A 25,068-nucleotide genomic window follows, 5' to 3' on the forward strand; every position below is an offset into this window, starting at 1 on the left:
TTTAACTTCTTAGCTCTTAAATTTTCTAAAAGGTAACTGCTGAGTCTTCTTTCCCAATTAGTATTTATTCAGCAACATTTGTGTCTTCATTTATTCAGTCATAGGTTGATTCCATATTGTGTACAAAAATCTGTGAGCAAAGGAGAAGTGAAATAAGATTCTCTGTCTTTAAGGGGTTTTCAATCCAGTAGTTCACATGTACATACAATATAAAGACATGCCCCATGCCACATGCCACATGAGGGGCACTGAGAAAATGTTCTGAGAGTTCAGAGAGAACTCAATTCTACCTTTGGCAGAAATGGGATAGAATCAGGAATGGCTTTCTAAAAGAGGCATTTCAGTCCTGAAAAGGGATAAAAGAGAAAGAGAAGTACTAATGGAAATAGGGAATTAAGAGGAGGGGACAGTGCATTTATGTTGAGCATTGAAGGTACTGGAACTGGACTTGGAGATAAGGGACCAATTTGAGTTGGTGACTGAGATTGTTGACCTAGTTGAAGTTGCCAGGCTAGAGCAGAGAAGTCCAAAGACAGAACCATGGAAGAGTAGTTGCAATTAATGTGTTGGGAAAGAAAAAATGTGAGCACAAGAGATAAAAAGTGAGGAAGAAGAAATTCTAAATCAGTTTGCTAAAACATCATTGTGATGCCAGGAGCTGGGGGTAAGAGAGATGGGAAGTGACTGCTAATGACTCTGGATTTCTTTTAGGAGTGATGAAATGTTCTGGAATTAGATAGTGTTGATGCTTGCAACCTTGTGAATATAATAAAACCCACCAAATTGTACACTTCAAAATGTACTGCATTTTATGGTATTTGAATTACAGTCATCTCTTGCTTTCTGCCGGGAATTGATTCCCAGACCCCCACGGATATCAAAATCCTCGGATGCTCAAGTCCCTTACAGTTGGCCCTCCAGTATTTTTGGCTTCCACATCTATGGATTCAACCAACTCGTGGATCCTGTGGATATGGAAGGCCGACTATATATCTCAATTAACAAAATAAGGTGAACTTGATGAAAAGCTTAATCATTTATCCTATGTGTGAGTGCAACAGTCTTAAACATGGAGACAGGAACCAGAAGAAAACTCTTATCCTATAAAATAGGTTCCAGTTTCAGCTTTTTTAGGGTAAGGACATGTGTGCTTTCTCCTGAGGCAGTTCCTAAGTTATAGAGAGATAAGCAAAAGAATTGTTAATGGAAATGATTTTATTATGGGGCCCTTTCTGGACTTTTTTTATGAGTCAGAACTTAGCATTTGTCAGAGAGAATAAATGATCAAAATATGCTGTCTACTTATCACATTTCTCTTGTATTCTCCAATAACAATAATAAAAATTTTTTAAGTAACAAAAATTTCAAGATGTTTTTGTGTATGTATACATACAAGGTATCTAAACATACACATACATAGTGGCAAGTATTTGTTAATAATGTTGATAAATTGTGTATTGGTTGAAAACTGGCTATGTTATGGGGTTTTTGTCTTTTGTTCTGAATCACACTTTTCAGCTTTTGGTAGGTCTCATGTAAGTGGAGTGGGTTTTGCAATAAACCTTAGAATAAGCATAAGTTTGCAAATCAGTTAGATTTATTTATTGCTGGTACACTCAGTTTTTCAGTGTTATCCGTGAAGACTGTTTATCCTCTCGTAAAATCAACATCTTGAAAAAGAATCAGCATAGTTCCTCCTTTGGTCAACTCACGTTTTAAATGTCATGGCTTCATCCAATACTAGCTAACAGGTCAGCCTAGTGGTTACTTTAAGGCAGGTCAGCATCTACAGTACAGCAGGACATGTGAGTCCTCTGAGTGCTTGGATACTTAAGGTGGAGGGCATGCGCTCCTTCCTCCATTAAGGCATATATTGACATCATTGGATCTCTTTCCTGGGATGTTGCAGCTGTTGCATGTTATGTGGGCTGGGTTTAAAATTGTTCCTACCTAGAAAATAGCTAGAGCTGAATGGAGAGGCCTGATAATTCTCACTGAATACTTCTCTATACAGGAATTGACAGAAGAAGGACTGCCTTTTCTCATACTCTTCCACATGAAAGAAGATACAGAGAGTTTAGAAATATTCCAGAATGAAGTAGCCCGACAATTAATAAGTGAAAAAGGTAGACAGATTAAGGTGTTTGTTTATATCCTTCCTTTCTCTATTTTTGTACCTTCTCCCTTTTCCATTACATTAATACAGAAACATATTTGGGTTAAAAACTTAACAAATTATTTTAACTCTGCTCAACTCCTGAATTTACATTGAAAACATGGGGATGGGAGGCGTCAGTAGAGATAATATGAAGCAATAGCTTTAAAAAAGAAAACAAATAAACCCTGACTCTTTTAGCTCTCTAAAATCAAACAGCATGAAAAGTGGGGTCATGGGTGGACAGTGTTAGTTTTAGGCACTTTCTTCCAGCACCTTGATACCTCTCTGGTCCTTTTCTAATAGTCCCAAAAATACTGCTGAGAGAACTTACACAGTCAGATTAACATTTACTATATTTCCAAGTGAAAGAAAGTTGAGTAGTTCTCTGCAGACTTCTCCAAAGCATCAAAAAGGAATTTGAGGTATCACCAGCTTTCCCTCTGTAGTTAGAGAAGAAAGTCAAACAAAATAAACTGAAGGCTTTGTATAGAACCATGCCCATATTAGTTACTCTAAATATTTTTGGGGTTGAATTGGATTAAAAATCGACCAGTAGGGACTAGAAGGGCATCCTTGATGAAATGAAGATGATCCTATGAGAACAGATCATATGTCAGTTTCTGGAACTTGTTCCCCAGACCTGGGTAATCTGCAGAGCAAATGATTACCCACTTAAAGAAAATTTAAAAATTCACTATAGCATTTGAATTTGGGTTGAGTTCCTGTAATTTTTAAGGAAATTATACTCTCTGCCCTAAGAATTAAGATCCTACCTTTTTAAAGTGTTGTAATATTTAGGCTTTAGTTTTTGTGGTCTACATTACTCTAAAGCATGTTGGGTTTTTTTAGTATGTCACTTTTTATGAACTTGCAAACTTATGAGAATACGCCGTGTGAGCGCTGACGGTTATGCTAGACAGAAATGTCTTAGCTGATTGCATGTCCTCTTCCTCTTTTGACCCTCAAAAGAATATTCTAATCTACCTCTCCAAATTCTATTTCTTTTAAAGGTACCATAAACTTTTTACATGCTGACTGTGACAAATTTAGACATCCTCTTCTGCATATACAGAAGACTCCAGCAGATTGCCCTGTAATAGCTATTGACAGCTTTAGGCATATGTATGTGTTTGGAGACTTCAGGGATGTATTGTAAGTATTCATTTTGGTTTTTTAAAATTACTGATATATGTCTCAAAAATGAACTTAAAATAATTGTCTGAATATTTTAAATAACCCTATGTTGAAATGCTTTGTTATTCAAAAGGAAGAGTTTTTTTTTTTCACTCCAGATTATAGTATAATTGACTGTGGGGAATTCCCTGATGGTCCAGCAGTTAGGACTTGGCGCTTTCACTGGTCGGGGAACTAAGATCCTGCAAGCTGAGCAGTGTGGTTAAAAAAAAAAAAAGAAAAGAAAATGTTAGCTGACTATGAGAATTATGATATATCCCTATAGAAATGCCAGCATTAGATGATCCTAAATGCTTGGGAATTAATCTCTGAAAGAAAATTTTTGACCTATGAGAAATTCGTTTTGAATTGAGTTTGGTCTTTGTCAGCACATCAAGGAAAGTGGGTTAATCCTATGTAGGTTAAAGGAAATGGGTAATATTGCTGCTTATTTGTGCCTGTGTCTACCGAGAACATTAGTGGTGTTTAAGACCCAGAAGATGGCTGTGACAAGGCATTTGTAAGGGCATACAGCTAGGGACCTTTCCAAGAACGGATATGCTTCCTGACTCTATTCTCACCTCTCCACAGTATTAATAAACATATAAACCTTGTAACTACCACAGATATTAAATTTTTATCAGCTTTCTGAGATGTTAAATACAGTGATTAAAAATGGAAATGTTTCTTCATATATGAAAAATTTAAGCAATACAGGTATTAATTCAAACTAGACCTTTTCTTTTCAAAATTCATTTAAATAACCTCTTTTTTAATGTCCAAAGATTAAATTTCACAGTTAGAGGGTGATTTGAAGTCCTATTGCAGGATGAATTACCTCATTCATTTCTAAATATTTTAATAGAGATGTGGTTCTTTGATAGAAGATTCTCAGTCCTCATATAGAGGAGGCCTACATTTGAGTCCTACCTCGGTCAAATCACTTAACTTCTCTGTTCTTGTTTCTTTACACTTAAAATATGGTTGGTGGTACAGCCTCCCTAATGGGATTGTTACAGAAATTAACAAGATGATGGCTGTGTTATGAACCTTAAAGTACTTACAGATACTGTTTTTATTTTACCTGTACTCAAAAGAATACCACTTAGCATATTAACTCATTGAAAATTTATCCGGGTCTTCTATACGACAGTTGTATAACATAAACCAAGTCATATAAAAACTAATGGTTTAGGGCTTCCCTGGTGGTGCAGTGGTTGGGAGTCTGCCTGCCGATGCAGGGGACACGGGTTCGTGCCCCGGTCCGGGAGGATCCCGTGTGCCGCGGAGCGGCTGGGCCCGTGAGCCATGGCCGCTGAGCCTGCACGTCTGGAGCCTGTGCTCTGCGGCGGGAGGGGCCGCGACAGTGAGAGGCCCACGTACCGCAAAAAACAAAAAACAAAAAAACCCCAACGGTTTAAAGTTTACTAAGACTGGATCCCTGCCCTCAAAGAACTCACAACCAGGTAGAAAAAGAAGACAAGCTGGGTAACAGGCAGTTGTTTTATAATGTGATAAGTGCTCTGACAGAGTTCAGCAGAAGGGGCACCTGATTCAAGATTTCTGGAGATGTTAATGCCTAAGGTAGGACCTAAAGTTCTCTAGAAGTTTTTCATGGAAGTGAGAAGGAGACAGGGCTTGGAGAAAAGTGATGTTGGTAGAAACAAGTACAGAGTCTCTTGGCTGAATATGAGTGAACAGCAGGGGTGTCGCTGAGGGATGCGGTCAAGAGAAGTAAATAGGAGCTTGTTCATGAAAGCCCCTACATGCTGTGTTAAGGAAGTTTGATCCTGAAAACTATGAAGAGCCAATGAAGGATTTTAATCAGGGGATTGTTTTTTTAAAGATCACTCTGAATGCAAACTGGAGAATAGATTAGAGGGAGTCAAAATAGGATCTAGGAGGCTGTTCAGTAATCCAGGCAAGAGTTGATGGTAGATACTTAAATGAATGAATTTCCAAAATTCTGGCAGTAGCCCTAAGTAAAGCTAGAGAGAAGCAGGATTCTTGAGACTTTTTTTTAGGTGGAATAGGAGGACTTGTGGGGGAGGGGCGAGGCTAGCCCTGATGGCCAGGACTCTGATTTGGACAACTAACTGGGTTGTGATGCCACTAACTGAGCTGGGAACTTAGTGGAGGAGCAGCCTTGTGGTAAAGATGACGAGTTCCTTTTCTTGGCATATTGAATTTGAGGTGCTTGTGGGCTACAAAGGAGAAGAGTGTCCAGAAAGGAGTTTATATGGCTCTGGGATTCAACAGTGAGATAAGGGCTGGGTCTTGAACACATGGGGATGTAGTTGAAGTTACTGAAACAGATGAGATGACCTAGAACGGGGTTGAAAGTGGAACCCTGATGAATACCAACATTTAAGGAGAGGATAGAAGAAGGAACATGTGCAGAAGACCGAAGAGGGGGAGGAATCAAAGAAGTGAAAGAAAAAACAGAAAAGAGTAATATGGTAATTGCGGGAGGAGCACTTCTAGCAGGAAGGAATGCTCAACCAGAAGATAAGGATGGAGCATCTGTTAGATTTGACCCTCAAAAGGCTGTATTGCAATGAATTGAAGAGTGTTTGGTAAGGAAATGAAGATTTGACATGAAGATTCTTGCAAGAAGCTAGCCTCTAAAGGGAAAGAAAAATAGGGAGATAGCTCCAGAGAGACATAGGGTGAAGTAAAGTTTTAGCTTTTCTTCCCCCCACTCCCCTTAGGGTAACAAGAAACTAAATATGATTAAATGCTTGTTGGGACAGAATCAAATGGATTTATTGAAGAGATAGGGAAAAGAGGGGTTCACTGATAAAGCAAAGTCGTAAGGAGCACAGAGGGAATGAGGGGCAAAGGAAAGGAAATAACCTACGCTCCCTAGTGAGAAAGAGAAGGAAGGGTGCAGCATTTCTTTGGGTTTTTTGGGGATTATGGTGTTAGCGACAGCAGCAGAAAACTGCTGAGGATCCTGTCTGATTCTTGTTTTTAACTGTGGCTAAGGAAGCAAGATCATTTGCTGAGTGAGGAGCTGGGGGATAGTTTGAGAGGGCAGGACTGTGCTGGATTTAAAAAGGAAGAGTAGTTGTTCCCAGAAATCCACCATAAAGATCCAGATCTCCCTAAAATCCGGCATTTATTTGGATAAAAATTGGAACTCATACAGTCCGCTTAGCAACTGTGTGAGCGTTGACTGTTGTGCTAGACAGAAATGTCTTAGCTGATTGCATGTCCTTTTCCTCTTACTTCATTGGCTTGCCTCCAGAGGCTGCAAGCTCAAGATAAAAGAACAAACTTTTTAGGAGAGGGGGCAGCTGTTCTAGTGGTTGAGTTCGCTGCAAGAGCTTCCAGGCAGTGACTGTGCTTGGCATTAAAATGCTGCCCTATTCATGGGTCATTTGCATAAAGTCTTATCAGGCCATTTCCCTACCTTTGGTAGTGGATAAATCTTGGGTTGATTATTTACTTCTTCCTTTCACTGGAAATTTACAGCCCTAATTATGAAGTCTCAAATTAGCGGAAGTCAATAGGATGTTGACTCAGGTTAGGTTTACCAATCAGCAACCAAGCTATGCCCAACTTTGGCTTTTATTCCTAGGAATGTTGTTACACGTGAAGGGAAACCTGTGACGAACTCTATCTTGGCTATCTTAAGTTTTTTCCTCCAGTTCTGAAGTCGGGTTTAAAACACTCTAGCACTTCCAATCCCATCTTGGTGTCTGTTTCTTAGACTATCCAAACTAAGGTAAATGGTCATATTATTTATCACATGACCCAGTCCCCCTATCCTCCAACCATAGTTCACTGGACCAAGAGATGGGCACTTGACCAAGAAAAGCTAATTTATCAGCTGGCAGCATTCTGCTTGTGCCCTGGTGCCAAAAGACACTGAGTCAATAAGATTCCCCAAAGAAATATGGAAATGGGAAATGATCCTCTCCCATCCTGCAAGTGGTTAGTCCTGTGAGCAGGGACGGAGATAAGAGAAGTGACTGTATTTGAAGCTCTGAAACAAATTACTTCTTTAATTTCTCCCTTAGGTGCCTGATTTCCCCTCCTAGGCACTATTTCCTCTAATATTTTTTTAATTGTAAAGAGGCATATGCTGTGTGAGCTACAAACTGAGCCTATGTGAATAGATAAGTGTTAAAAATCAAAACATGCAGCAAAGTGAATCAGACACATTTAATGGCTTGTGTAATTGTCATTGTGCTGCATGGTAATTAAGGCTTAAATGATCAACAGTTTCCATAAATTGGTGTAATTACTATTACTTCTGCTTAGTAGCATGGCATTTCTGGGGTTAAGTGGGGGACGTATGGTTGTGGTAAGGAGAGACAAAGCAGATTTATGCTGCAGTTTCCTCCCAAGCTAGAGGCAGGCACTGTAGCATGGTGGGGGCAGGGCGAGGTACTAACCAGTGTTGTATTCATCTCTTCTTGCAGAGAAAATGAGGGTTAGGGAGGTAAGGTAACCAGCAAGGCCGCACAACTAATTAGTGGCAGGGCTAGGAATCATGTCAGAGTATACTGAACCCCCAAATCCCAAGCTCATAACACTTGATACCAAAGCAGTTACATTATCAGTATATATAAAAGCAGTGTAAGTGTGAATGTGAAAGATGTTTGAAGAGACAGTATTGCTAGTACCGGAAACTAAATCACAGATCTCTAAATCCTTAGTTTTTTTCTATAGATTGACCAGATTGGTCTCTTGCCAAATGTAAAGGAAAAACTTTTATATGGAGATGGGAATGGGGGGAAGTTTTGAAGCCCAAGAGCACATGAGGGTAGGTCTAGGAAATGTTCTCCAGTCCCGAGAGAAGAGAATAAATGATGGGGTCTGGTATAAGACTGTGGAAGGCTTTCTAGAGAATCTTACCTTCTAAAAAACTGTGGCCTGCAAATACCCTACCATCTGTTCCTTTGCTTAAGGGTTCTTATGTAAGCTGCCACTGGAGCCCCAGTGATGGGAAAAAGCAGGACAGACTTCAGGTCACTCCTAGGAAAATTAACAGGCTACTCTAATGCTAATGAGTTCCCCAACTCTGGGCTCTAGGTCATTTCTTCCAAATCACTATATCACTGAGAATTATGATCGTAATTCCTTGAAGTACTCAGGTGAGGGTGGTTGTGGTGAGCTGAGACGAGACTGAAACTACAGGGGTGGGGTATCTCCCTAATTCAGCAATTTGCTTGTCTGCCACGATGAACTCTAGCCTGTCTCGTTGAACTTAGAGGGAACCAACCAGGAACTGAATGAAATGGTAAAGAACTTGGAGGGACAGGTAAGAGAAATGTTTAGAATCAGGTCACCGTTAAGTTCCCCTTTAACCCTGAGAATCTGGTTTTGTTCTTCATTGTCTAGGGGGTTCTTTTTTTTTTTACCCAAATCAGGCTTTTCTTGATTGAAAAAAAAATGGTGCCGAGAAATCTTTTTTTTATTATGTTCTTTTTTTAAATTTTTTGATTTTATTTTTTATACAGCAGGTTCTTATTAGTCATCAGTTTTATACACATCAGTGTATACATGTCAATCCCAATCGCCCAATTCATCACACCACCCCCCCCCACCCCCGCCGCCGCCGCTTTCCCCCCTTGGTGTCCATACGTTTGTTCTCTACATCTGTGTCTCAACTGCTGCCCTGCAAACCAGTTCATGAGAAATCTTTTTAAAAGGCAAACCTTATTTAGTTTTTATTATCTCTTGTTATACTAACTGCTTTGTAATGGCATTAGTAGATGTTCATCCAGTGCTTTGCTTTTAGTTTCATCTGCTTATTACAAGATTAAGAGTTTGACTACTTTGAATGTATATATCTGGAATATATCCTAATATTTATCAACTACCCATCTGCCCTATTCCCCACCTCTCCTATTTATCTGTATACTTTTGATTCTCTGAATGTGTCTCTCCTGTCAACCACTGGGCAATATACACAGTGGTCCAGGTCCCTAAACACCATTTTTATTTTCATATACCGTACTTATCGTACAACTGATATGGATACGTAGTATTTATAAGTACTTTTTATTTTACAAATCATTCCAGTATATTTTACCTTATTTGGTCCTGCCAGCAAAATAGACATCAAACACTGACAGAGCCAGGCACTGTACCAGCCTTACTTTATACTTTTGTATGTGTTTTCAGTTAATCTATAACAAGCTTAGAAGATAGGTATTATTTCCACTTTTACAATAAAGAAGTTAAGCTCTGAGAGATTTATAAACTTTACTGAAGTGGAGTCACTATAGAGGCGATATAGCATAGTGGTTAGGTGCACAAGACTCTAGATCCGGACTGCTTAGATTTAAATCCCAGTCTGTTACCTATTAGTTATATCATCCTGGGCAATTTCTTACCACCTCTATGCCTCTGTTTGCTCATCGGTAAAATAGGAATAATAATAGCATCTACTTAATAGGGTTGTTGTGAGCATTAAATGAATGTATATATCTATGGCTCTTAGAACAGTGATACATGGTCAGTGCTATTAGAAGGCTAGCTATGATTATTATAGGCAATAATATATTTGGATTCAAATCCAAGTCTGTTAGACTATAAAAACAATAGTTAAGTTAAATAAAGCAGTTGTTCTCATTTTACATATCAGAAAGCTGAAGCTCAAAGACGTTAAGTAACTTAAATGGCAAGATACAGTGTTTTTACACTGTAATACATTGAATGAGTTCAAACTACATTATTGTATGAGTCAAAAAGTAGAAAACAATATTAGGAAATTGAATCCAGCAGTGTATGAAAGAATAATAATATATCACAACCAAGTGGGCTTTATCCCAAGTGTGCAAGGCTCATTCAGCCTTCAAAAATCAATGAGAGTAATTCAGCATATACTGATTACATCAACATATGCAAGAAGCATTTGACAAAATTCAATATCCATCATGACAAAGATGCTTAACAAACTAGGAATATATGGAAACTTCCTCAATCTGATAAAGGACATTTACAAAGAACCTACTGCTAATACATATTTAATGGTGAAAGACTGAATGCTTTCCCCTTAAGATCAGGAACCAGGCAAAGATGTCTACTCTCTTTGTATGTGTGTGTTAAGTATATCATTTGTTCCTTATTTCTGATTATAAAAATTTTATCTTCTTTGTGGATAATTCTTAAAGTTGATAAAATGCCAAAGAATAAATTAAAAATCACCCATAAATCCACAAGAGAGCTATACATGTGTTATAAAATTAGAGCTATGCTATTTTATGAATTTTCTTTTTATCCACATAAACATCTTCCCATGTCATTAATATTTTTCTGTTATTTCTAATGGTCAGATAGCTTGCCTTTGAATGGATTGTTTCATGATTTGTCTAAATAACCCCTGTTGTTTGAAATCCAGGTTTTTCCCATGAAAAAATAAATAACACTGCTAGTAATGGGACTTTACCTGATTCATCCTCATTAACATTCTTATAGTTTTGGGTGCTGTGGAACACTTTGAGTTTTGTGACACCATCATGATTGTCCCTCGTTTTCCCGTTGTTTTTTGGTGCTTTCATTGTCTTTTACTGATTGTGCTTGTCTTTCACCCTTTGTAATAATGATCATAGTACTGTGCTGTCTAATATGATAGTTACTAGCCCTATATGAATACTTAAGTTTACATTAATTAAAATGATATAAATTAAAAGTCAGTTTCTCAGGCACTCTAAACCCATTTGAGGTGCTCAGTGGCGACATGCGGGTAGTGGTTCCTGTATTTGACAGCATAGATATACAATATTTTTCCGTCTTCACACAAGTGCTCCATCCTTCTCTCTGGATAGCAGCTTCTTCTTCTGCTGTGCTGTAACTTCTGCATGGATGTGGTTTTTTTTTTTTTTTTTTTTATTTAGTTTTGGCTGCATTGGGTCTTCGTTGCTGTGCGTGGCCTTTCTTTTTAGTTGCAGTGAGCGGGAGCTACTTTTCATTGCTGTGCACGGGCCTCATTGCAGTGGCCTCTCTCGTCTTGGAGCACTGGCTCTAGGCGCGCGGGCTCTAGAGCGCAGGCTCAGTAGTTGTGGTGCATGGGCCTAGCTGCTCTGCAGCATGTGGGATCTTCCTGGACCAGGGCTCGAACCCGTGTCCCCTGCATTGGCAGGCGGATTCCTAACTACTGTGCCACCAGGGAGGCCCCATGGATGTGGTTCTGATTTATCATGACAGGACTTAGCATGAACTCTATATGATTTTATAACTCTTTGACTTTGTAACTCTATATGACTTTGTAACTCTAATCAAATCATCTGTGTTCCTTATATCTCTTAGTTCACATCCTCCAGGATCTGACTGGCTCAACACACATAGATTGGTTCCCTCTCCACTCCAAATTATATGTCCCCTCACTTTTTTTTCCAGCTTTATTGAGGTATAACTGACAAAATTGCATATATTTAAGATATATTTTGATATATGTATACATTGTGAAATAATTACCACAGTCAAGTTCATTAACCTATCACCTCCCGTAGTTACGTTTTTTTTTTTTTTTTTTTGGTGAGAACAATTAAGGTCTATTCTCTTAGCACATTTCAAATATACAGTGCAATATTAGTACTATAGTCACCATGCTGTACATTAGATCTCCAGAACTTACTCATCTTGCATAACTGAAACTTTGTATCCTTTGACCAACACTTTTCCATGTCTCCCACCCACTCAGTCCTTGGTGCCCACCAGTCTGTCCTCTGCTCCTGTGAGTTGTTTTTTCATATTTCACTTAGCATAATGTCATTCAGGTTCATCCATGTTGTCAAAAATGACAGGATTTCCTTCTTTGTTAAAGCTGAATAACATTGCAGTGTGTGTGTGTGTGTGTGTGTGTGTATGTGTGTGTATATAAACCTTACCCATATTTTCCTTATCCATTCATTGATTGATGGTCACTAGGTTATTTCTCTATCTTGGATGTTGTGAATAATGCTGAAATGAACATGACAGTGCAGATATCTCAAGATACTGATTTCATTTCCTTTGCGTATACACTCAGAAGTGGGATTGTTGGGTCATAAGGTAGTTATATTTTTATTTTTTGAGGAACCTCCATACTGTTTGCCATAATGGCCTTACCAGTTTACATTACCATGAACAGCATACAACGGCTCTCTCTTCTCCATATTCTTGCCAACACTTATTATCTTTTGTCTTTTTGATAATAACCATTCTAACAGATGTGAGTTTTGTAAAATCATTGTGCATTTTGCAAATCATTGTGGTTTTTGATTTGCATTTCCCTGATGCCTAGTGATGTTGAATACCTTTTCATGTACCCATTAGCCCTTCATATATTGTCTTTTGAGAAATGTCTCTTCATGTTCTCTGCCCATTTTTAAATTAGGCTTTTGTTTTCTTGCTATTGAGTTGTGTTAGTTCCTTATGTTTTTGGATACTAAACCCTTACCATGTATATGATTTGCATATATTTTCTCTCATTCTGTAGGTTGTCTGTTCACTCTGTTGTTTGCTTTGCTGTGCAGAAGCTTTTTTGTTTGATACAATTGCATTGTCTTTGCTTTTTTTTTTTTTGGCGGTACATGGGCCTCTCACTGTTGTGGCCTCTCCCGTTGCGGAGCACAGGCTCCAGACGTGCAGGCTCAGCGGCCATGGCTCACGGGCCCAGCTGCTCCACGGCATGTGGGATTTTCCCGGACCGGGGCACGAACCTGTGTCCTCTGCATCGGCAGGCGGACTCTCAACCACTGCACCACCAGTGAAGCCCTGTCTTTGCTTTTATTGCCTGTGCTTTTTGGGGTCATATCCAAAAAGTCATTGCCCAGACCAATGTCAAGAAACTTTATGGCTATGTTTTCTTCTAGGAGTTTTACAGTTTCAGGTCTCACATTTAAGTCCTTAATCCATTTTGAATTGATTTTGTATATGGTGTGAGAGAGATATACAAAATAAAATTGGGTAAGGGTCCAGTTTTATTCCTCTTCATGTGATTCCCAGCACCATTTATTTAAAAAACTACTCTTTCTTGGGCTTCCCTGGTGGCACAGTGGTTAAGAATCCACCTGCCAGGCTTCCCTGCAAAACCCTGCATTGCATGCAGCAATGAAGACCCAACACAGCCAAAAATAAAATAAATAAATTAAAATAAAAACTACCCTTTCCTCATTGTGTATTCTTGGTACCTTTGTGGAAGATCAGTTGACTATGAATGTCTGGATTTACTTCTGGGCTCTCTATTCTGTTCCAATGATCTATGTGTCTGTTTTTATAATAGTATCATATTGTTTTGATTATTACAGCTTTGTAGTATATGCTGAAATCAGGTAGTGTGATGTTTCCATCTTTGTTGTTCTTGCTCAAGATTGATTTGGCTATTCAGGGTCTTTTGTGGTTACATATGAATTTCAGGATTGTTTTTTCTATTTCTGTGAAAAATACCATTGGGATTTGGTAGGGATTGTGTTGAATCTGTAGATTGCTTTAGGTAGTATGGACATTTTAACAATATTAAATCTTCCAGTTCATGAACACAGGGTATCTTTCCATTTATTTATGTCATTTTTCATCAGTGTTTTATAGTTTTGAGTGTACAGATATCTTACTTCCTTGGCTAAATTTCTTCCTAAGTATTTTCTTGTTTTTGATAAATATGCCCACTTCCACTAGTTCTATTTAATGTCATACTGGAAGTCCTAGCAAGTACAATAAGACAAGAAAATAAATAAAAGGTGTTCAGACTGGAAAGAAACTATCTTTCTTTGTAGATGACATGATTATGTATGTAAAAACTCCCAATGAATTCACAAAACAGCTTCTAGAACTGATAAGTGCTTTTAGCAGAATACAAGGTCAACTTTTAAAAAATCACTTTTATTTCTATACACTAACAGAGAACAGTTGGAAACCATTAAACTTTTGAAGTATCATTTATAATAGCTCCAAAGGAAAAAAATTTTAAAGAACTATTTAGGGGGCTTCCCTGGTGGCGCAGTGGTTGAGAGTCCGCCTGCCGATGCAGGGGACACGGGTTCGTGCCCCGGTTCGGGAAGATCCCACATGCCGCGGAGCGGCTGGGCCCGTGAGCCATGGCCGCTGAGCCTGCGCGTCCGGAGCCTGTGCTCCGCAATGGGAGAGGCCACAACAGTGAGAGGCCCGCGTACCGCAAAAAAAAAAAAAAAAAAAAAAAAGAACTATTTAGGTATAAGTCTAACACATTATGTACAGGATCTATATGCTGAAAACTACAAAATGCTGATGAAAGAAATCAAAGATGACCAAAAGAAATGAAGAAACATACTGTGTGCATGGATTGGAAGACTCAGTACTGTTAAGATATCAATTCTCCCCAAACTGACCTATAGATTTAATGCAGTCTAAATCAAAATCTCAGCTAGATTTATTATAGATACAGAAAAGCTGATTCTAAAATTTATATGGCAAGGTAAAACTGGAATACCAAAAGCACTATTGAAAAAGAAACAAAGTTGGAAGACTCATACTACCCAATTTTAAGATACACTGTAAGCTAAAATAATCACGGCAGTGTAATATCAGTGAAAAAGTAGGTACATAGAGCTGTGGGACAGAAAAGAGAATCTAGAAATAGACACACAAATATAGTAATTGATTTGTTTTTAAAGGTGCAAAGACAATTCAGTGGAGAAGGATAATCTTTTCAATAAATGGTGCTGGACCACCAGAACACGTTCATACCAAAAAAGAAATTAAGTCAGAATTAATCACAGACCAAAATTGAAAGGTAAAACTCTTACAAGTAAATGTAGGAGAAACTCTTCATGACCTGGTGTTAGACAACGAGTTCTTAGATAGAACACCATCCATAAAAGAAAACAATTGATAAACTGGCCTTCATGGTGTTAAGAACTTTTGCTCCACAAAAGATACTGTTAGAATATAAAGAAGATATATGAATGACAAATAAGCACATGAAAAATTGCTCAACATCATTATTCATTATAGAAATGCAAATTAAAACCAGAATGAGATCCCATTATACATCTTTCAGAATGGCTAAATTAAAATGCTGATAATACTAGGTGTTCATGAGGATATGGAGCAAATGGAACTCTCATACATTGCTGGTGGGACTGCAAAATGATACAGCCACTCTGGAAGACAATTTGTCATTTTCTTAAAAAGTCAAACATACACCACCCATGTAATCCAGTATTTTTCCTATAGAAATAAACTTACGTTCACACAAAAACCTGTGCACAAATGTTTGTGGTAGCATTGTTCACAATCACCAAAATCTAGAAAGAACCCGAAGTCCTTCAGTGGGTGAATGGATAAACTAGTTGTGGTATATCCACTCAGTGGAATTCTATTCAATAAATAAAAGAACAAACATTTTTATGCGTGCAGCAAAATGGTTAAATCTCAAATGTAGTATGTTAAGTAAAAGAAGCCAGTCTCGTGATTATATGCTGTATGATTCCATGTCCGTGACATTCTGGAAAAGGCAAATTATGGGAACAGAGAACAGATCAGCAGGAGTTAAGGGGAAGAGGAAGATATGAGTTAAAAAAAAAAAAGGGTGTTGGTTCTGTATCCTATTTGGAGGTGGTAACAAGATGCTATAAGCCTATGTTAAAACTCATACAACTTAAGCCCCCCAAATGAATTCTACTCTATGTAAATTTTTAAAAATAATAAAAATACTTCTCACCTTGTATGCATTTGTCAAAGCTCGTTTAAATGAAACACTTAACATGTTTTGTGCATTTCACTGTATAAATTTTGCATCACCTAAAAATAAATACTGTAAACAAAAAAGTAAGTGGAGGATGGGAGAGAAACACTTAGGTGTTCTGATTAGAAAAAGTATACCTTAAAGTGTGAAAATATAATTGAATTTATTACAGCAAGGGTCCATTTATTCTCCTTTTTTAACGGATAACCATGTTGTTTTCTTGACAATATATTGTTTATTCACTGATTGTTACCTAATGATGGATAATTTCTAGCCACAAGCTAGATAAGAGTTCTTTTGTAATCTGTTTTCTACCACATCAATTCAGATTCATCCTATCTCTCGTCTTTGCTTTTTGCTCACAATTCTCTCATATGTTGACAAGGGGAAAAAACTCAAGCTGGGGAAAAATCTGTTTTGAGTGTACTCTATGAATTTGTTACACTTAAGATCTAATTATAAATTACTGCTCGACTAGCAGAAGCAATTCACACTGTATTGGTTGTGATCATCTTTGAACGTTGTAAAATAACAAATTAGCAGGGGCTTTATCTTAAACATTATAGATTCTTTGCAGTTCTTTGAATTGAATGGATATATTTTAGCACTTTCCTGCGGGTGACAGTAGATGATGTCAGATTAAATTTAAATTGATATCCTCTCAATGTTTATCTCTAGTGCATATGCAATTTCTTCTGTACCAGAGAACCTTTCAGAGGCATTCTGTCAATACAGCTACCTGACAGTCATTTGTATTTGTAAACTGTGCATTTGGCACCTGCTGGCCTCTGTTGCACTGGAGCTAGTGGGGAGCCAAAATGGGTGTACAATGAAGTTATTGGCTGTTACATCTCAGTGGGAGTTATTGAAGAGAAGAAACAGCACTTGCAGGACCTCAGGAGAGGATAAAAAGAAAAAGAAACTGGTAATATTAACACAAGCCAGGTATGCTACCAAAAAAGTAGTGATTTAAAAAGTCAGTTCTATTGAAGGAATTAAAGTGTTTGTGGACCTGCATTTTAATTCTTGTAATGGCTATAAAAAACAAAGTGTTTCTATTTAAAAATATAATGAATTTTAATTGATCTCGGTAGAGGACAATTCATATGAGCAGAAATATAAATTAAAACAAAGGAAAAAATGCTTAATTTCTGAAGAGATGGAAATTAAAATGCTGGTGTCTTTTACTTATCAAATTAGTGAAACAAATTTTAATAATAAACAAAGACACATGTGCTGACAGGACTTCAGAGAACAAACAGGTAGACAAGTAGCAGTAAATATCGATGTTTTGTGCCTATAATTTGCCCACACTTTTTTAAAGTTCTTATTCTTTAACTTATTACTCCTACTTTATCAGATACAACTCGAGGAAACAATTATGAAGAAAAAACGGCTGATACATAAATCTGCTTAGCTTTATATTGGTCTGTTTTGCTACAGTGCATGTTTCTGTACTGCAGATTTGCTCATTACAATGATTGGGAATTATGGGAATGATGTCAAGTGTATAGTGAGTTGTGTTGGTTCATGTTATATTCCTCAGAATAGTATGAAGCCACCAAAGAAACCTTTTTCACCATAAAAGACAATGCCTTAGTGGTATATGAAGACATTTAAAAAAAAAAAAGGCCACTTTCATGGCCTTGAGAAGTGCTTTGCTTTTCACAGTGTTAAGCTGTGAACACTGTGAAACTGCCTGTGTGGCTGAAGAAGTTGTGAAGAAATTTCCCCTTCTGTTTAAGAAAAACATGAAAACGCTACACCCTGGTTTAGATTATTTTGATAAAATTGGTTGTGCTGGCAGTGAATGCCCTCAAGGACCTACATACATCTCAGAAGAGGACTGCTAAGCTCCAGGTTAAGGTTACATAGGGTCACCTGGCTGACACAGGGCTCAAATGCTGGAGGAGGCTGAAGGGTGCCAATATTTTTGCTCTAGGCTCTTAGTAGTACTCTGGTTACAAAGCTACATAGTTTTAAGTGGTTAGTCCCTAACACTATTTTTCCCTTGAGCCCCTATTATTTTTAGTGTAATTCTGCAGAACATAAAGTTTTGCAGTTATATATATTAAGGAAAATATGCCCAACAGTAAGGGAGTAAGTCTTAGGACAGCATCTTGATAGACTCTGATGCATCTGTTACAATAAGCGTAGAAAAATGTCTATAAAACAAATGCAAGCATTAGAAGGCAAAATTGAGTATCTACATACCACGATTACAACTGTGTCAAAATGTTTGACATGTACCTGGCCTGTTTGTTAATAGTTATGGTAGGATGGTGGAATTGTAGGTTAAGTTTTTTTAAAAATTGTTTTTAATGTTGTGAAGTTGGTAAAATAGATATAAGTCCATTTAAATAATTTAAGCTAAATTTTTATTTTACTTTGGTTTTAGAATTCCTGGAAAACTCAAGCAGTTCGTATTTGACTTACATTCTGGAAAACTACACAGAGAATTCCATCATGGTCCTGACCCAACTGATACAGCCCCAGGACAGGTAGGACTCTTGTTTGTTTTTCAGTGGGAACTCTTTTTCTTTTTCAATTAGTCTTGAGGAGACTCTGAAGCTCTTGCATAGGCTTGAGTTTCTGCCCCGAATGTCTTTGTAAAGTAATTCTGAACAAACTCTAGATAATATACAAATTATGTTCCTTTAAAAAATTTTAAACCTTCAGAGAAGTTGCAAGAATATTACAATGTAGTTTCTTGATCATAAAAATGAAGGTTGTCTGAGTAAGTCCTTTGTGGAAAATGGCTATGAGAGGGTTAAATACAGTTGGCTTCATACAGAAGTAGGAGGTAGGGATTAGAAGCAGGTAATTAGTGAAGAAATCAGTGGATTCCATTAATTGTTCAAGCCTTCCTCTGTGGCTGAGAGATTGACCATACTATAAAGAAAATAATGATTTGATATCCTAAGAGCCCTCATAATGCTCAATGCTCAATGCTCAGTATTCATAATGCTCAAAACTTACAGTTTAATGCAGCTTTTCCATTTGAGATTTAGAGTGCTGGACAACTTTTTATCAGCACAACTTTATATTTGCTTGATATATAGATATATATTTTTTAACCTGAGAATTTCTGTTACAAGTAACTTTCTAAACTTCTGTATAAGTTCTGCTTAAATATTCCTAAATTTGCATTTTGATGCATTATTGATTTATATCACGTCTATTACCATTATACTGAGAGGGAAGATGATATATACCAAAACTCTTATTGCCTATGCCCAGAACTTCAATCCACTATTTTGTCCAAAGAACCACCACATGTAAAAGAAAAATAAAAACTAAGTGAATTTTTCTTTAAGAGTCAAATTAAGTTCAGCGTTAAGAGTTCCTTTTAGGAATCTGATGACATGCTTTTTCCTTGAAATCTGAGGTCAGATTTTCTTTGATAATTAAGCAACTACAGATGCAGGAAAACATCGTTGGCAGTATCCCAAAGTAGGCCTGCTTAGTATTTTATCAGATTAAGAAAAGATGTAGCTTGCTATTATTATATTATCCTGATTTGTTTCAGCGTCTCCATTAGACACTGAACTCGTTGTATTTATTCATCTTTGCATACTAATACATAGTTGGCACCAAATACATGTTCGTTTCATAGTAATATAGCTTCAGCTTAAACATCTCAGCAAAAAAATAATATATTGGGGAAGGGGAACATGACTAATAAGGGAAGTTTGTGGACACACTGCTTCCGATTATAATGGGAATGTGCTTTTTATATACACACACACATATATATATATCATGTACTATTATATGTACTATGTGCCTATGTAAACTACAGGAAATACTAAAACAATGATAATCATGTTTGTTCTTGAGGAGCTCATGGTGTAGAGATAGGCTACACTGTCTTTTCTCTGAAATTATTGGAAGTCACTCATATTTCCACTGTATATTTTTATGTACTGTTGGTGTACAAGTAAAATACTACAGAAATTAATTTCTTGCAGTATTGAAGTGTTTTTCTTCCTTACGTCAACTGAGTTTTGATAATTGCTGGCATCCAGGTCTCTATCTTCAGAGTAGGTGCCTTTAATAATCTCAGCAGTCATTTGTAAGAGGGAAGGGTTCTGGCTAACTTAGGGTTATGCTGCCTCTACAGAATATTCTAGGAAAGCAACCAGGCGTCAGGTATTTTGTTTCTCCACCACACCTCAGAACTGTCATCAGGTTCATGGTTCATGGCTCTGTGGCAGCCCTGCCTTGGAGAAGCTGAGTTAAGGGCATCTGAAATGGGGAAAGCAAGATTTCGAACTTAACTCTTGTCTTTGGTACATAGTAGCTATATTTTATTGATTATTAAGCAGATAATTAAAGGGCAGTTACTATTCATCTAATACTCTTAAAATATTATAACTATAAAATATACTGATGTAAAAATGTTTTATTCTTGCCCTTGTAGGAAGTCCAAGATGTAGCAAGCAGTCCACCTGAGAGCTCCTTCCAGAAACTAGCACCCAGTGAATATAGGTATACTTTATTGAGGGATCGAGATGAGCTTTAAAAACTTGGAAAAACAATTTGCAAGCCTTTCAAACAGCAGCATCAACTTACATGGTGGAAATAGTAAACCTATATTTTCATAATTCTATGTGTATTTTTATTTTGAATAAACTGAAAGAAGTTTTGGGCTTTTAATTTTTTTTTCTCCCTGACTCAAAATGTATTGTCATTTAATACAGCCTCTTTTAAAAAATCTGCTAGGGTTAAAAAATAAATAAAAATCAGAGGCCTATCTTTACTTTAAATCTGAGGTCTATCTTTGCTTTACATCTGTCTTGTAAAATTTTTATAAATCAAGTGAAAGGTGACATTGCCAGAAATATACCATTAACTTGCACTACTAGGTTAGGGAGGACTTAGAGATGTTTCTTGTGTAGTATGTGCTTTTCTTTCTTTTCTTTATATATGATCACCTCTGTTGGTTATTTTAGTTATCACATTTCTCAAAGCTAAGGGGGTACGTATTCTGGATACTTGGGGGGGGAATAAATTAAAATTTTCACACTGTGTACTGTGTTTTACTGATTGGTTGGATGTTGCTTATGAAAATTCCATAGTGGGTTTTTTTTGGATTCTTAATGTGTAACTTAAACATACTATGAAGAGGAGGAGAGCCATAAGCCAGAACATTTGGCAGGAACTGTCCTTATGAATTAAGAAAAAGAAAATGAAAAGTGTTATTAAATTTCTATGTGTTTGTCTAACAAAGTGTCATATGGATGGCATTTAAAACTTTGAATTATACCTAAATCTGGGAAAAGGAGATACTAGTGGAACAGATTACCAATATTGAACTAGATGACTTTTAAGGCTCCTCCTATCACGATACTTAAATTTCCAAAGAGAAAAACCAGCAGAGAAAATGTATTTCAGTAATTCTAACCTTCTTCTATCTTGTAGTCTTGTTCTAGTTGTATAGACCAAAAATGAAGACAATAAGGCACATAGGTTGTTTTGTTTTGCTTTTTCCATTGTAAAATTGTTAGAGGACCCTACGCCCTATAGATTCCCTGATCTCCTAGGCCTGCGGTGCAGTCAAATGGGTCCCTGTGCCAGGCCTCAATACTGCCAGGGAACAAAACCAGAGGGAGAGGACCCTCAAGTGTCATATCAGGAAGCCCAATGCCAGAGGACAGGTTCAAAATTGGCTTTCCTCTGGGCCTGGGTTGGTGCTATAGGCCAAGAGTCATTTTATACTTGGAGTCTAAGTCAATCCCAGTTTGGGGAAAGATTATTTTTAAGCTTAAAAGGCTGACATGTGCCATTATATGTAGTATGTAATATATGTAACATCTTCCAATTCTTTTAAAATAAAATATTTATAATAAATATTTAATGATTGTTATTTTTAAAAATCAGCCTAAAATTCTTAGTTATGCATGACTTACCCATCATTTCATTTAGAATAATAAATGTTAACAAGGTAGTAAGGGGCATGTTTAGTAGAAGATGCTAGAAAAGCAGGACAGAGCTTCCTAAAGGTTGGGCCTTAGTTCTGTTCTCTTCATTGCTTTCAGTCATTAACTTTGAAATCAGAGCTACAGTCTTCAGGTCAGAAGATGGACCAAATGTGAGGTGGTCAGAATGAAAATTTACAAACATTAAACTAGCACACAAAACCAAAAGCACCTGCAGTTGACTGGAATAAATTTGTAATCCTGTAACTGGCTTTTAAAAAATAGTAAACAAAAGATAACACTTAAGAATTGTGTTGCACAGAATTGGTTTTAGAGTAGTTATTATGATAAAGGCCTCAAGGAGCACATGTTCAATGTGATCTAATATAACTGAGTGCCTGTTAAAAAAGTGAGTGGATCTGAAACTTTATTTAGCATTCATGCATATGGGGACTTAAGCTCTAGCCCTGCCACTATCATCACTGTCTTCTCTAGAGTGTGAAGCCACTGAGGACAAGGATACTGAATTGTATGCCTATGTCTCCAGTGCCTAGCATTTCTGGACACTTAGTAGTCATCATCATATGTTTATTGAATGAATGAGATATGCAGTGACCTTGGGTAATTTTGTATCCCTGAAAGGCTCAGCACTCATGAGGACTTGGTGCCCAATTTCATAAAAAGTTAACAAGCTCAAGTGCGAAACAGCAAAATGCACTAGATAAAATAAGTTCTGCCACAGGGCTAGTGCAGGGTCGGGTGGGGAGAAGGCCTGTGGCTAGGGCAGTGAGAAAGAAAGTTGGAGCTGATTGTGCAGGGCCTTGTATGCCAAGCTAAGGAAGGGGTTTTTACTGTATCTTATAGCCAGTAGAGATCCAGCAACAAATTTAAGCAGGCAAGTATGTTCATATTTAAGTTTGAGAAAGAACACTGTAGCAGCAAGTCTAGGTTATGATTAAATTGAGTCCAGTAGAGGAGGGATAACGGCCAGAACTAAGACAGTGACAGCAGAGATGGAGAGGAACAAATACAAGAGATTCCATAGGGATTTGTCATCAGTTGGATGTAAAGAGAGAACTTCCAGGAATCTAGAACTCACAATTTAGACGTCTTCCCCTCTGAACCATGCACGAATCAGAGAATATTACAGGTGGAAGTCTTCTAATTTTATCCAATCTACTCCAGGCCTCAGGCTCCTTAGCCGTGAAGAGAAGGGATGCTAGACTAGACTGAAGAACATAGTCGAGTTGCAAAACCAAAATTAGACTGCTTGTCAGCCCACTACCTTTTCCAGTTTTTCAAAAAGTGTTACAGTAGTGAGGGGGATCATAAAAGGATGAAAACTTACTTTAGATGAAATTCTGAACCTTTTTTAAGTTAAATGGACCTAGAGAGGAAGACAGACAATGGGCATCTAAAGCATCTCACGGAGAGCTCTTTGATGAAGTCAATTTGTCAAGATCACATATAAAAGAAGGAAAAACTGGCATGATAAAGCCCAAAAAGAGCAAAGTGAAATATAAAAATCAGTGTTTGAAATGTTAAAGCTCAGAATGAGCTTAAATTTTAAAAAAAATTCAGAAAATGCTGAAGTTGCCAAGAAAGAATGAAAAACCTGAATCGGCAAAAAGAATAGAAAAGGAGTATATTGGATTAACAATCTGGAAAAGCAGAATAATTCAATGTTTTGTTTTGTTTTTCTCTGACAAGGAGGTCTAGTCTGCATGGACAAAAAAAATGACATAAGCAAAACTGCAAAAATGAGAAGTAAAAATCTTGTCACCTTGAATAGTTTTAGGATTCTTAGGCCCAAAATTCAGTATCGCAGAGAGCTGCTGGATGTTGCAAATGCTCTGTTAGCAACTGTTGTGAATTTCTGAGACACCATGGAGATTATAAAGTAACAGAAGACTAGAAATGGACAAATAGTATTCCAGTTTTCAAAATCGTTAAAGGGCTTTTGCTGTTTTCTAAATAAAATATGAACCAAACTGAAATGTTAGTAGTCTATATTTGGGGGAATGATTTAAATAACTGTAAAGAATAATCAGTTTTTAAGCCCAATATTTAAAGACCCTGAAGACAGTAAGTTGTTTTAGGACTTAAATTGTTTTATGCTGATTATAACTGTTTTATGTGTTCATTAAAACAGGTTGGATAGGACTGCTGCTTGGCAACTGTTTTTTAGCTGTGTTTGAATTTTTGTATGTATTTCCAAGTAATAAAACTATATTTATAAAATATTTCTATATTTGAGACTTTTTACTAATTCAATTTGTCATAAATATGAACATTCAGAATCCAGATGACCAGAGTCGCAAGATTTTCCAGTTTTAAAGTTATTTTTTAGATTATTTAATAGTACATGACTCAGAATGGGAAGCTATATGAATCCATGTGCAGATAACTCAAACCTAGCCTTTAGCTGAAGCGTCAAAGGTCCCTCTTGCACAGCACACTGGGGAAGGGCTGGCCTGCCCTTAGAGAATAGGTTTTGGAGTCACTGGAAGAGGAAAAGTGCAGCTTACAAATTGCTTCTCTAAAATGCTCCCTTTATTCCCTCTCCCCTACCTTGCCTAGTAAATTCCTTCTGTCCATCCTTCAATGCCCAGGATGAATTATCACCACTTGTGGTCCCACAGCCCTTTATTTATATGTTTTAGAATACCCAGTCTAATAGAAAATTGGAAGTATATGTATCCCTTTTCCTTATCACCATGTGAATGCTCTGGAAGCAGGAACTGCTCCATCTTTGTATTTCCAGCAACCTAGAGCACTGTGAGTGATTAATAAGTCTCTGATGGAAAAAAAAAAAGCCAAATTACATAATAAATGAACAAATGAATAAGGGACAAGAAAGCATCACCATAACTGGAATGGACTCGGTCATCTGTGAATCCCAATTATCTGATATCTAGTCACATTTAATCCTATACCCTAAATTGATTATGGGGTCTTAAGAGTTTTAGTCTAGAATAGATTAAAATCTTACACCAACCCAGAGATGCATAACTTTCAGAATGACACTGGAGTGCTCTTTTGGGCAGTGCAGAGTCCTGCAGAAGTGCTGGAAACTTTCCCATGAACACTACACATTTTCTGTGAGGCAGATTTGACCCCTAGCTTAGTCACTCAGCCTCGTGGAAGGACAGACT

At 37.3% G+C, this 25,068-nt stretch overlaps 1 protein-coding gene across 2 annotated transcripts in view; it reads left to right on the forward strand.

Annotated features, from left to right (window-relative positions):
• The window catches only part of ERP44 (endoplasmic reticulum protein 44), a 91,767-nt gene extending 67,617 nt beyond the window's left edge, over positions 1-24,150 (forward strand). For both annotated transcript variants that reach the window (XM_030829845.3, XM_030829846.3), the window contains 4 exons: positions 2,015-2,126; positions 3,169-3,310; positions 18,391-18,493; positions 20,416-24,150. In XM_030829845.3, the coding sequence (XP_030685705.1) occupies positions 2,015-2,126; positions 3,169-3,310; positions 18,391-18,493; positions 20,416-20,517 (459 nt within the window). In that variant the 3' untranslated portion in view covers positions 20,518-24,150. The remainder of the gene's footprint in view (positions 1-2,014; positions 2,127-3,168; positions 3,311-18,390; positions 18,494-20,415) is intronic.
• The last annotated feature ends 918 nt before the right edge of the window (positions 24,151-25,068 follow it).

This window comes from Globicephala melas, chromosome 6 (genome assembly GCF_963455315.2).
Source record: "Globicephala melas chromosome 6, mGloMel1.2, whole genome shotgun sequence".
In the NCBI taxonomy this organism is placed as follows: Eukaryota; Metazoa; Chordata; class Mammalia; order Artiodactyla; family Delphinidae; genus Globicephala; species Globicephala melas.